Genomic DNA, 13194 nt, shown 5'->3' with positions numbered 1-13194 from the left:
CCTCGAGAGAGCCAGAACTGACGAGCTCGTCCGCGCGTCCGCAGGTCGCCCTCTTCTACCTCATCCTGCGCGGGCTCGACACGATCGAGGACGACATGACGATCCCGATCGACAAGAAGGCGCCCTTGCTCGAAGAGTTCTACAAGCACCTCGAGGAGGACGGCTGGAACTTCCAGGAGTGTGCGTCCCGCCCTTTCTCTCCTCCTCGTCGACCCCGACCTGTTCTCCCTACTGACTCTCGACGTCCGCCCTCTCGCAGCGGGACCCAATGAGAAGGACCGGGCACTGCTGCAGGAGTTCGAGGTCGTCGTCACCGAGTTCAAGCGCCTCGACCAGGGGTGCGTCCTCTCGAGCCTCGCTTCCCGCCCCCTCCCCTCGAACGCGCGCTCACCTTTCCCGCCCCTCGTCGCAGCTACCGGACCGCGATCTCGGACATCACCAAGAAGATGGGCGCGGGCATGTCGCGGTACGCCAAGATGCACGCCGCGAGCGGCGGCAAGTTCTCGGTCGACACGCTCCCGTCGTTCGACCTGTACTGCCACTACGTCGCCGGCCTCGTCGGCGAGGGCCTGTCGCGCCTGTTCTCGGCGTCGGGCAAGGAGTCGCCGCACCTCGGCGAGCAGCTCACCCTGAGCAACTCGATGGGCCTCTTGCTCCAGAAGACCAACATCCTGCGCGACTTTCGCGAGGACGTCGACGAGGGCCGCGTCTTCTGGCCGGCCGAGATCTGGTCCAAGTACGTCACGAGCCCGGAGCAGCTGCACCAGGCCGGCAACGAGGACAAGGCCATGTGGGCCCTGAGCGAGATGGCCGTCGACGCCCTCACGCACGCGACCGACGCCCTCGACTACCTCACCCTCCTCGGCAACCAGAGCGTGTTCAACTTTTGCGCCATCCCGCAAGTCATGGCCATGGCGACGCTCGAGGCGTGCTTCATGAACCCGGCCGTCATGCACCGCAACGTCAAGATCCGCAAAGGCGAGGCGGTCGGTGTGCGTCCTCCTTCCCCTCCCTCCCTCTCTCCTTTTCTTCCCTGCCTTACAAGACCCTCTGACCCTCTCGTCGTCCGACAGCTCATCATCGGCGCGACCAACCCTCGCGACGTCGCCTACACGTTCCGCGACTATGCGCGCAAGATCCACGCCAAGGCGCGCCCGAACGACCCGAGCTTTATCAAGCTCGCCGTCCTTGCCGGTCGGGTGCGTCCTGCTGTCCCTCCCTCGTTCCCCCTTCCTCGCCGAGCCCGCCCCTGACCCCTCACTCGCGCCGCAACAGATCGAGCAATGGACCGAGACGCGGTACCCGTCCTTCATCCAGATTGGCCAGCCGGTCCCGACCTCGTCGGACGAGTGGGCACCGGGCCTCGATGCGCGCATCCGGCAGCTGCCCGGCCCGAGCGCAGAGGTGCTCGAGAAGAGGGCGCGCGCCGAGAGGATCAAGCGGCAGGAGGGCAAGAGCTTGGGCAAGGAGGACGTGAGTCGGGCACCTCCTCTCCTCTCTCTCTCGACGTCCACGAGGCGACGTCGATGTGCCGGGGTCGTGTGCGGCGAGGAGGAGCTGCCGCCGAGGAGTTCTCGAGCCCGTACTGACTCGCGTCTCCTCGCCCCGCCGACAGTTCATCTTCCTCGCCATGGTCATTGGCGGCATGCTCGGCATCGCGGCACTCGTCCTGACGGTGACGGGCGGCGGCGTGTGGTGGTTCTACCTGCGCCAGGGTGCGGCTTACGGCGTGCGTCCCGCTCTCTCTCCTCTCTCCATCTGCCCTTCTCGAGACTGACGAGCACGACGAGCTGTCGCAGAAGGAGGCCATGGCCCGGGCGAGTCAGTCGGCGACGGCCAAGGCGATCGAGGCGGCGCGGAACGAGTTGTGAGCGAGCGAGGGTTCGAGGGCAGTGCTACTCTCGGGGTTGTGCAATGTCTCGTTGTTCTGCGTTGTACTACATGGGTCCCTGTGGATGCGAGAGAGGTGCAGGGACGAGGGCGGATAGCGAACGCGGCCCAGCCGAGTGAGCCGCTCGGAGCCCGTCGACTTGGCAGCACGAGCGACGAGCGGCTCGCTCCTCCCTCCTCGTCGCCTCGCCCGCATACTACGAGTCTCCAGTGCACCGCTGCACCTTGGCTGCACCTCCCGAGCCCGCCCCTCGACCACCTCGCCCAGAGCCAGCCGTCGTCGCACCTCTCCACCCGGCCTTCTCCGCTTCACTTCGTCGTCGACCCGCCCTCAGCCCCGCCAACTCGGCTCAAGATGATGCACAACGGCACGAGCATCAAGCTCCTCACCGGTGCGTCCCTCCCATCCCCCTCAGACCCGTCCTCGCGCCCACGTCGAGCCTCGTCGCCGGCGAGAAAAGGGAACCGATGAAGCTGACCTCGGCCGTCCCCTCCTCCCTGCCCACGTCTGCCCGCCCTGCCATCCCTGTCGCCGCACTGCAACAGGCAACTCGCACCCGGAGCTCGCCGCCATGGTGGCCGAGAGGTGAGCCCCCCTCACCTCCCTCCCGCGGCCTCGGCCAAGATGCTCGTGCGCGACGACTCGGCCCTGTCAGCGCGCCTGCGAGGTCCCGCCGCCATGGCAGGTCCTTGCGCTGGCTGGAGAAGCGGAGCCGCTCGTTGCGCGGACCCGAGACGGCTCTTCCTCGGTCGCAGCACCTCCCGAGCCCGCCTCGACAACGAGGGGCTGACCCTGGCCGCGCCGCCTCTCCCCCTTGCAGGCTCGGCATCCCCTTGACGCCGTGTACGGTCAAGAAGTTTTCGGACAACGAGACGTCGGTCCAGATCGGCGCCTCGGTCAGGGAGGAGGACGTCTTCATCATCCAGACGGGCTTCAACCCTTCGCCGCACCCGTTCAACGCCAAGGCGCGCCACTACGGCCACGACGGCAACCCGGAGGAGTCGCGTCCGGGCACCCCTCTGCCGCCGCTCGCCCGCGCGACCGACCTCAACTCGCGCCCGACGAGCCCGTCCAAGCCGACCCCGGCACCGTTCAACGACCCGAACGACCTCCTCATGGAGCTCCTCATCCTCATCTCGGCGTGCAAGACGGCGAGCGCCAAGCGCATCACGGCCGTCATCCCCTGTTTCCCTTATGCTCGCATGGTGCGCCCCCTCTCTCCCACTCCCTCCTCGTTCGGGCCGATCCTGACTCGTCCCTCGCCCGCCCCGCCCCGCAGGACCGGAAAGACAAGTCGCGCTCGCCCATTACGGCCAAGCTCATCGCCAACATGCTCGAGATTGCCGGGTGCGACCACGTCATCACGATGGACCTGCACGCGAGCCAGATCCAGGGCTTCTTCGAGGTCCCTGTCGACAACTTGTGGACCGAGCCGAGCATGGTCAGGTGCGTCCTCGCCCTTTCTTCTTCTCCTCGAGTCCTCGAGGACGGCGCACTGACCGTCGACTTGCGTGCAGGTGGGTCAAGGACAACATTGCCGACTGGAGCGACGCCATCATCGTCTCGCCCGATGCCGGCGGCGCCAAGCGGTGCGTCCCTCTCTTCCTCTCTACGGCGAAGAGAGCCGTCACTGACTCGGCTTCCCGTCGCTCGCAGCGCCACGACGCTCGCCGACCGCCTCGACTGCGACTTTGCCCTCATCAACCGCAACCGGTCCAAGGGCGACGGGCCCGACGCCGAGGGCAAGATGGAGCTCCTCGTCGGCGACGTCAAGGACAAGGTGGCCATCCTCATCGATGACATGGCCGACACGGGCGGCACGATCAAGCTCGCGACCCAGACGCTCGTCGAGAAGGGCGTCAAGGAGGTCTACGCCCTCGTGTCGCACGGTCCGTCCTCTCGCTCTCTCTCTTTTCTGTCCGTCTTCCTGCAGAACCAACCGACTCACTTTCTGCGTCGCGCAACAGGTCTGCTGTCGGGCGAGAGCATGCAGGAGCTCGCAAAGATGCCCATCGTCAAGGTCGTCGTACGTCCACCTCTCCTTTCGCGCTCTCCTTTCTTCCCACTCCTTCGTACTCACGTGTCTGTCCTCCTTGGCAGGTCTCGAACACGATCAACCAGGCCGAGCACCTGAAGCAGGCGCAGGGCAAGCTCGAGATCATGGACATCAGCCCGGTCCTCGCCGAGTCGATTCGCCGGGTGCGTCCCTCTCTCGCTCTCTCTCTCGTTGTTCCTCCTCATGGGCGGACACTCATTGACGTCGACGCTCTCGCAGACACACAACGGCGAGTCGATCTCGCTCCTGTTCAAGTAGCGTCGGGTCGGTCAGGAGGACGCGTCTCGGTGCGGGGCGAGGAGGAGGGGGACGGGGAAGGGAGGCCGCCAAGCAGTACCAAGGACTCTCTACTCTATCTCTCTCGCTCGTGTGATCAATGCATCTCATTCCATTTGCGCTCGGCCGGTCGAGAGAAAGGCGAGAGAAGCATCTGGCGGCCTGAGCGCGGTGCACTCGAGAAGGCGGACGGTGCGCGCCTGCTCTGCTTTCGCGTGCTCTTCTCTCACGTTGCGGCGGACGAGCGAGACGCTGTCAAAAGGAGGGAGGAGAGGCGGTTAGGCCCGCCCTATCTTTGAGCGGCATCGAGGGCGACGAGGCGAGGCAAAAGTCCACGGGAGGCGACCGCTCGCCGACAGATTCGGCGAGGGCGAGGGCGAGGGAGATGGAGCGTAAGAGCAAGGTAGGGGGAAGGGTTCGTGTGCAGATTGTCCATGAGAGCGTGGGTATGAGGAGGGAGGGAAAGAGAGAGGGGAGAGAAGGAGAGGCGGAAGGAGGAAGGGCGGCGACGACGACGACGATTGCGCGCATGCCGGCGTTCATTTTTTGACGATGACTTCGAACTTGCCTGTCGAGAGGAACGAAAAAAAGAGAAGAAGCGAGCGAGGAGAGGGGGGAGCGGGTGCAGGCGAGAGAGGGTCAGTGACCGGGTCCACGACGACGACGACGACGACAGGGCGCGAGAGAGAGGGGACGCACCAGAGTCCTCGGACGCCATCGCCCAGATGGCCGACAGGCCCTCGGCGAGAGAGTGCGTCGGCGAGCGAGCGAGAAGCGGGCCGTGCGCACACAACCAGGTCGACCTTCTCAAACGGCTCGCCGAGTGAGCCGCACCTGCTCGCGGGCGCAGCTGCCTGGGCAGGTGCTCTGTCGATCCACAGGTCATCGACATCACCGAAGCGGAAGAGACTCGAGGTAGGAAGCGAGGCGAGCAGCGACCTGGCTTGCCTGGAGAGCGAGATTCCAAACCGCTCGACCGCCGCTACCGGGTCTGCAGCTTGGTGAGGCGTTGGCGTAGTCTCTCCGAGCTCAGGCTGGGCGCTTCGAGGTCGCCCTCGAGGCTTTCCACGGCCATGCGCCCGAGATTCGTACGGGCAAAGCGCGAGTCTAGCTTGAAGCAAGTCGAGGAGAACGAGCGTAGCGCTGCGCACAGGCGTCGGGTCGCTTTCTCGCGCTCAGGATGCACTCGAGAGCACTCAGAGAGAACGTTGTGAGAGAACGGGCCGGTAGGAAGAACTGCTCTCGGGCCAAGCGGCTCGTGCGCCACCTCCTCCTCGACCTCCTCCTCAGCGCCAAGTCGTGCGGGCGCTGTTGCGGAACGTTCTCCCCAGCGACACCATAGTCGAGCATGTGTCTCGACACGCCGACCGAAAGGTGCGAAACCGAGAAAGGGAGAGGTCTGTGCGCAAGGAAGCGCGAGCAAGTCGAAGGAGCAAGTCGAGGACGACGAGGACGAGGATTTGCCGTGTCATCCGGCGTCGACGGTACTCTCTCGCGCTCGCAAAGTACTCGGATACACTCAGAGAGACTCATCAGGACGAGACGAGATGACAGGAAGCGCGCGACCGAGGCGGAAGCCGTGAGAACCAGCTCGAGGAGCGAGTCGAGGAGGACGAGGACTGAGCGGCCCACAAGGGTCGGCGCGCCTTCTCTCGCTCAAGACAGACTCTAGCGAGGGTAAAAGAGAGCACGAGAGAGGAAGGGCCCACAAGGAGAGCGTCTCTCGCCTCGCGAGCCTCGGACTCGAAAGGGGAGGGAGGGAGACCAACTCGCGCTCTACACGAGGAAGCAGGTCAGGAAACGCGCTCGGTCGCACCGCAGACATGTCCTCGTTCGATCTGGCGCAAGCAGAAGGCCCCAACCCTGCTAGATCAAGAGATAGCCTTTGAGCGAGGGTGCGCAGGATCCCCCTGTTTTTAGCAGGTGGCCGGGCGTACGGGCGCTCCGCAGGGGTGCGCACCGTGCGAGCGGCTCACCACAGTGCGCCCGCTGCCCTCAGGGGCACGTGAGGGCGGGCGCAGCCTCGTAAAGACCCGTCCGCGACGGCTCGACTCGCTGAGCCGCCGGGACGAGTGCGACGACGAACGAGAACTCTCAACGGTCCGGGAACGCTTGCGAGGATGAGGAGAGCGTTCGGACAGGGAAGAGCGCCGTCGCGCGGCCCAGGAAGGGCGCGAGGGGAAGCTTTCGAGGCCGAGAAGGGGGAGGTGCCATCGAGGGCGCGACTAACCTGCGGCGCGAGGTCGAGAGGGTCAGTACGCGGGTCGGCGAGGAGCATAGACCCACATGAAGGTCCTGCAAGGAAGAGAGAGTGCGCGCAGGACGTACAAAGGACAAGACGAGCCGCCTCGAGGTCGAGAGCCAGCCTCGCGCCGCCCAGAAGACCGCCCTGCTCGCCGGGCGCAGCCGTTCCGCCTGTAAGGTGACCGAGTCAGTCCATCGAGACCCCTGCGCCGCGTCGCGAGGTGGCAGAGGGGGCAGGGGGAGAGGGAGAGGGGTGCCAAACACGGGGAGGCGGGGAGGAGGGGGACGCACCAGTCGCCCACAGCCCGCACAGCGCGGTCGCCTGGCCCAGTAGTCTCCTTGATGCTGCGATAGACCTCGACGACGATACCCACAGGCCCATGAACCGTTGCCACCAGTCGAGAGAGGTCGGACAACGCGAGTTACTGATGAAGATACGACGCGCCCTGCGCCGACGGCGAGCGCTCGCAGTGGTGCGCATGAAGCGGAAGAATGATGCCAAGATGTGCAGGTACCGACTCGAGCCAGTCTGAGCGAGCCCAGTCGTGAGGGCCGAGAGGTGGGAGAGGAAGGAGGGAGGCCAGTGCCGAGCAGACCTTAAACTCAATCCTGCGCTGTCCACAGCAGTCGCCGCGCTATCTCCTGCTTCGAGAGTGCTCTCAGTGCTGTACAGAGTGGACTCGCCGACCGGCAGACCGACAGGAAGAACGTGCTCGGCCCGGACCTCGACCGACTCGAAGACCCAGCCGACGAGGCCAGCTCGCGCTCTACACGACAAAGTTGCTCGGGAAACGCGCTCGATTGCACCGCAGACACCTCCTCGTTCGACCTGGCGCAAGCAGAAGGCCCCAACCCTGCTAGATCAAGAGATAGCGTTTGAGCGAGGGTGCGCAGGGTCCCCCTGTTTTTTGTAGGTGGCCGGGCGCACGGGCTGGCCCCGAGGGGCGCTGCCGTGCGCAACGGCTCACCGGGGTGCGCCCGCTGCCCATCGAGGGCAAAGAGGGCGGGCGCGGCCTCGTCAGACCCGTCCACGACGGCTCGGCTTGGTCGGCCGCCGGGACGAGTAACTTTCACGGGGCGGGCAGCTTGGTCCTCCGGGGCCCGCCCATATCCTACAGAGGGCGTCTTGGCGTCGACAGGAGCCATCGAGGGGCACAGGAAGAGTACGAGGGGGAGCTTTCGGGGACGAGAAGGAGGGGATGCCATCAAGGGCTCGACAAAACTGCGGCGCATGATCGAGAGGGTGAATGCACGGCTCAGAGCGGCCTGTAGACTCGGTTGTAGGCCTTGGGGGCAAGAACGAGAGCGAGAGGGACGTACAAGGATCTAGATGAACCGGCGTTAGGTCGAGAGCGAGTCGCCCGCCGCGAGAACCTCCGACCGCCCACCCTGCGCAGCCGCTCGGCCTGTAGAGAGACCAGGTCAGCTTCAGGACCTGCCCTGGGTGTGTCGCGAGGCGGCGGCGAGGGCGAGAGACGAGGGAGAGGGCCGCCAAACAAAGAGAGGCGGGGAGGCGAGGACGCACCTGCTGCCCCACGCCCGCAGAGCCCTTCCGCCCTGCCCCAGTTGCTCCTTGCACCTCATCTGGCCCTCGACGAGCGCGTCCACCAGTCCACGAGCCGTTGCCGTGTTCGAGAAGAGGTTGGTCGTCGCTGGCGCTGATGAAGGCGCGAGTCGCTGTGCGCGGTCGGCGAGCGCGAGCGAGGCCGTGTATACAGCTCGCGAGGGCGCATGAGAGGCACAGGCGTGCCGACAACGCCGTGCGTGCGCCCTAGCTCGCGAGGGAAGCGATGACGGGGGCGAGGGAGGGCGCGACTCGAAACGCGCCTCTCCCTCGACTTTGGCTCTCGCTCCGCGTGTCGACAAGCGCTGCGTGTCTGCGTGCCATCGAGGTTTACGAGGCCACGAGCGAGACTAGAGGCACCGCTCGCCTCATCGACCTTTACTCACGTCTCTCTCGCTCTCGAAACGGCTGCGCTGGATGCGAAGGCGACTTGCAAAGAGAGAAGCGGACGTGAAGTGATGGGGAAATGAAAGCGTGCACAGGAGAAAGGGGAAGAAAGGAGGGTCGTTCTACGATAGGGCGCCGAGGGCGACGAGGCGAGGCAAAAGTCCACGGGAGGGAGAGGAGGCGAGGACGAGGGAGAGAGAGCGTAAGAGCAAGGTAGGGGGAAGGGTTCGTGTGCAGATTGTCCATGAGAGCGTGGGTATGAGGAGGGAGGGCGTCGGCGAGGGAGGGAAAGAGAGAGGGGAGAGAGGGAGAGAAGGGAAGGGAAGGAGAAAGGGCGACGACGACGATGACGATTGCGCGCACGCCTGGATCTACTTCTTTACGATGACTTCGAACTTGCCTGTTTAAAAAAAAATGAGAAAGAGAAGAGGCGAGCGAGGAGAGGGGGGAGCGGGTGCAGGCGAGAGAGGGTCAGTGACCGGGTCGACGACGACGACGACGACGACAGGGCGCGAGAGAGAGGGGACGCACCAAAGTCCTCGGACGCCATGGCCCAGATGGCCGACAGGCCCTCGGCGAGAGAGGCGAACGGCTGAATGATGATGCCGCAGAGGAGGTGGATCGGGATCTTCCACCACGTCTGGCCAAAGTCGAGCTCCTGGAAGAAGATTCCCCACAGGTAGAGGGTCTGCGGGAAGGCGTACAGAGTCAGGGACACGCTCGAGTCGCACAGGAAGAGAGAGGACGCACGAAGAAGGTGATGAAGCAGAAGTTGGCGCAGACGGCGATCCACAGCGGCGTGAGCGAGTGCTCGATGAAGCCGAGCGGCAAGTTGATGACGGTGGCGCCGAGGGTGAAGACGCCGACGATCCAGAGGTTGATGGCGAGGTGAGGGAGGCCGTAGAGACCCTTGATGTCGCGGATGCCCTGCGAGGAGACGACGACGGCGAATGAGCGATGACCTCAGGACCGACCGAGATTGGAGAGCGAGAGAGAGAGAGAGAGGACGCACCATGAACCAGCGACGACGCTGCTTGAGGAAGTCGCGAAGCGTCGTCGGCGACTGCTCGCGGACGATGCCGTGGATGCGGCCGCACGTAAAGCCGCGGCGCCAGGCGTCCTGCGAGAACTCGAAGTCCTCGGCGAGCGACCCAAAGTCCCACGTGCACTCGTTCTCCATCTCGCCGTTGGTCATGAGGAACGAGCCGTGAACGCCAAAGACGGGGCGGTTGATGATCGTGTTCTGGAGGTGGAACCGCGCGAGGTCGTCGCCGACACGGATGCCGTCGGCGACCGTGAAGTACCAGTTGTCCCAGTAGCCCGTGCCGTTGTACAGGATGATGCCCTGGCCGAAGTGGTGCGGCGTGTAGCGGATGAACTCGATGCAGTTGCGGAGCGACTCGGCGTCGGTGACCGACTCCTCGTCCCTGTGTGCGACGACGACGTCAGTACGAGTCTCTAGGGAGAGAGAGAGAGGCAGGGACGCACATGTGCAGAATCCAGTCGTAGACACCGAGCGAGACGTGGTACCGGAAGTAGTCGAGGGCGCGCGCCTTGTACTTGGCCTTGCCGAGCGGCGACTTGTACGACTTGGGGCAGACGATGTTCTGGAGGTCCGGGTACACGTACGGCTCGTCGGTGAGGACGACGACCTTGACGGCCGGGTGGTACTTCTCGAGGCGGATGAGCTTGTTGTACCCGCGGCGGACGGCCGCCTCGTTCGAGCCCTTGGTGACGAGGACGATGAAGAAGTTGCGGATGTACTCGCGGTGGACCGGCTTGTTCTCCTGCGACCCTTGCGGCGGCGTGATGTCGGGCGTGATGAAGCCGAGCCAGGCGAAGAAACAGTTGGGGAGCGACAGGACCCAGATGAACCGCCACAGGGACGAGAACGTGAGGGCGTCGTACGTCCAGCTGCCCATCGGGTGGAAGATGACCCAGAGCGCCGTCATGCCCGGGATGAGGAACAGGTGCGGGATCCACATGAACGACTGGAACCGGAGGAGGCGGCGCGTGCGCATCGCCTCGCCGTCGCCGCTCAGGTCCGACGTCCAGCGCGTCGAGTGGAGCTGCGCGAGGACCTCGGGGTCGGTCGGGTCGGGCACCGAGGGGCGGGTCGTCGGCGTGCGCCAGTTCATGACCGTGTGCAGGCCGCTCTTGAACGCCTTCGCCTTGGTCGACGACTTCTTGGCGAACCCGCGCGCGACGTGGACCGGGCCCTTGGTGACGCACCACGCGGCGTGACGAGCCATCTTGATGGGGAGCGAGCCGGCCGTGTTGGGCTTGCTGACGAACAGGCCGTCCCAGATCCACTTGCCGAGCTTGAGGCCGACGCGGTCGAGGAGGTGGTACGAGACCCTGCGACGTCGACGTCGTCAGACCGACCGCTCGAGAGAGGGAGGGGAGAAAGAGAGAGGGGAGGACGCACCAGGCGACGAAGATGTTGAACATGAGGCAGATGATGTAGGTCGGCGTGACGATGTTCCAGTACGACGTCTCTTGCGCCGCAAAGTGGAGGATGAGGTGGGGCATGAGGCCGTACAGGGTGAGGAACTGCATGAGGTAGAAGCCGTACGAGACTTTGCCGACCCAGGTGAAGATGCCCCAGCTCATGAACCACTGCATGGCGTGCGACACCTCGATCCAGATGAGGATGGTGACGGGCGGGATCCTGCATGGCGACGGGGAGGAGCGAGAGTCAGGGGACTGTGCGCCGAGAGAGAGGGAGAGAGAGAGGGAGGGAGAGACGAGGACGCACCAGTTGCTCATGAGCATGTACTGGGGCCACACGTACGACGGGTTGTACGAGTACTTGCCGTTGTACACCGAGATGGAGCCCACGGCGCGGTTGGCGGGCGTCGCGACCTTCTCGCCGCCGGCAATCATGGCGAGCGCGAGGGCGCCGGCCGCGAACTCGATGGCGACATTGAGCTTCCAGTGGTCCTGGATCTTGCGCACGAAGCCCGACGCGTAAAAGTCGGCGATCCACAGGCCGATGACGTAGCTGCAGGTGGGAGAGAGAGAGAGGGTCAGTCGGCGCACGACGAGGGGGACGACGAGGGGGCAGAGAGAGAGAGAGGGAGAGGGACGCACAGCATGTTGGACGAGTTGATCCACCACAGGGCGACCGAGATGAGGAGGTACATGGTGTAGCGACCGCGGAACGGCAACGGCGTGAGGGTGCCGGCGAGGATGTAGACGAGGACCGAGCCCCAGAACTGGTCGTAGGTCGACCACAGGGCCGAGCCGACCGTGAGCATGTACTGGCGGTTCGGGTTGGTGAACAGGTCGAGGCAGAACTGGAGGAAGTCGGCAAAGTTGCCGCCGATGGCGCACCAGGTCGGCTCCCACAGGGCCGACGGCGACAGGAACTCCTCCTCGGCCTGCATCGCCTTGGTCATGAGGCCGTCGCGGCACACGCGCCACTGGATGAAGCCGACGATGATGGCCGGGAACGCGAGGCGGATCGACCGGCGGAACAGGGACGACGACAGGGTGAGCCAACGCGGGCCGGGCGGCTTGCGCACGACGACGGGCTTCTCGGGCTCGTCGTCGCCGTGGACGACGGGCGCCTTGGGGACCGTGAACGCCGACTTGAGGAACGACGCGGCGAGGACGCGGCCGCCGAGGATGAAGTAGATGCCGATCGCGAGCTGGCCGTTGCGGAGGAAGCCCGGGAGCGAGCCCTCGGCGAGCGTGTTCGGGTGCGTCTGGGACCACGTCAGGTCGGCAAAGTGGTGCGTGAAGATGATGATGGACGCGAGACCGCGCACGCCGTCGATCCACTCGAGGCGGTTCGTGCGCGAGATGACGACGGCGGGCGCCTCGCGAGGCTTCGGGGCGCCGACGGCGGGCGAGCCCGGCTGGATGGGCGCGTACGACGAGTGGCCGTTGCCGCCGAGCGCCGGGTCCTTCTTCTCGTCGCCGTAGCTCGAGTCGGCGCGGCCGTAGCCCTCCTTGCCCGGGGCGATCTCGGCGATCGTCATGTTGCGGCTCATGTCGCTGCCCTGGTCGTACGAGTTGCGCCAGTCCGAGTTGAGGGCGACACGGGACGAGTTCTGCGGCATGTTGTTGGCCGGCATGTGGTCGGTGCCGATCGTCGACGCGCGACCCGACTCGAGGCCCGAGTGCTGGCCGAACGAGCCCTCGCGGTAGCGGCCGAAGCCGGACCCGGGCGAGCCGCCGGGGTGGTACAGGCCGCCGCTCTGGTCCTGGTAGCCGGCGTAGTTGCCGCCGTACTGGCCGCCGTGCGAGTGGCTCGACTCGGACTGCGACAAGGGAGGCGGTGCAGGACGAGGGTCAGGTTCTGGTCGAGCCGACGCCGCCGCACGCCGATGAAGAGAGAGAGGGACGCACAGTCTGGAGGTTGCGGGCGTCGAAGCTGCCCTCGCTGCTCATCGTCTCGGGGCGGGCGAGGCGCGAGTTGGACGCGCCGTCGACCTTGGTGCCCGAGCTGCCGCTCTCGTGGCTGCGCTCGTACGAGCCCTCCTGGATCGGGCTGCCCGGCTCGGACGCGTCGCCGACGGCGCTGTAGCCCGCGACGCCCGAGGCCGACAGGCCCTGGTACTTGCGCATCTCGAGGTCCGAGTCCATGTAGGACTCGCGGCCGTGGAGCGGGTCGGCGGCGGACGGCTCGAGGTCGTCGTTCGAGCCCGAGGGCGACGGGTTGCCCGAGTAGGCGCCCGGGCGCGAGTAGTTGGCCTGGGCGGAGTGGCCGCCAAAGTCGGGGTTTTGCTGCGACGAGTACATGGTCGCGAGCGGGGCGAGGTCGATCGG

The 13194-nt window shown here is 65.6% G+C and overlaps 3 protein-coding genes across 3 annotated transcripts; 2 read left to right on the top strand and 1 right to left on the bottom strand.

The window, feature by feature from the left end:
- Positions 1-44: 44 nt before the first annotated feature.
- RHOBADRAFT_5493 (uncharacterized protein) lies at positions 45-1323 on the top strand (the record flags this gene model as incomplete). The annotated part of the gene is made up of 5 exons (XM_018417566.1): positions 45-180; positions 260-338; positions 413-992; positions 1074-1199; positions 1276-1323. Coding segments are annotated over 5 exons (969 nt in total), but the record flags the coding sequence as incomplete, so codon positions are not given.
- A 922-nt stretch (positions 1324-2245) lies between these two features.
- On the top strand, positions 2246-4342 carry RHOBADRAFT_50888 (uncharacterized protein; the record flags this gene model as incomplete). The annotated part of the gene is made up of 9 exons (XM_018415542.1): positions 2246-2282; positions 2437-2476; positions 2712-3096; positions 3171-3337; positions 3409-3480; positions 3548-3780; positions 3859-3917; positions 3992-4090; positions 4167-4342. The coding sequence occupies 9 exons, from the start codon at positions 2246-2248 to the stop codon at positions 4203-4205; spliced, it is 1131 nt and encodes a 376-aa protein (XP_018274469.1). The 3' UTR covers positions 4206-4342.
- A 4455-nt stretch (positions 4343-8797) lies between these two features.
- On the bottom strand, positions 8798-12404 carry RHOBADRAFT_10965 (glycosyltransferase family 2 protein; the record flags this gene model as incomplete). The annotated part of the gene is made up of 8 exons (XM_018412022.1): positions 8798-9106; positions 9169-9345; positions 9431-9845; positions 9907-10776; positions 10847-11089; positions 11177-11422; positions 11512-11936; positions 12000-12404. The coding sequence occupies 8 exons, from the start codon at positions 12402-12404 to the stop codon at positions 8798-8800; spliced, it is 3090 nt and encodes a 1029-aa protein (XP_018274468.1).
- Between the last annotated feature and the right edge of the window lie 790 nt (positions 12405-13194).

The sequence above is a fragment of the Rhodotorula graminis genome, assembly GCF_001329695.1.
Source record: "Rhodotorula graminis WP1 unplaced genomic scaffold RHOBAscaffold_1, whole genome shotgun sequence".
In the NCBI taxonomy this organism is placed as follows: Eukaryota; Fungi; Basidiomycota; class Microbotryomycetes; order Sporidiobolales; family Sporidiobolaceae; genus Rhodotorula; species Rhodotorula graminis.
This window is presented reverse-complemented; position numbering and strand designations above follow the sequence as displayed.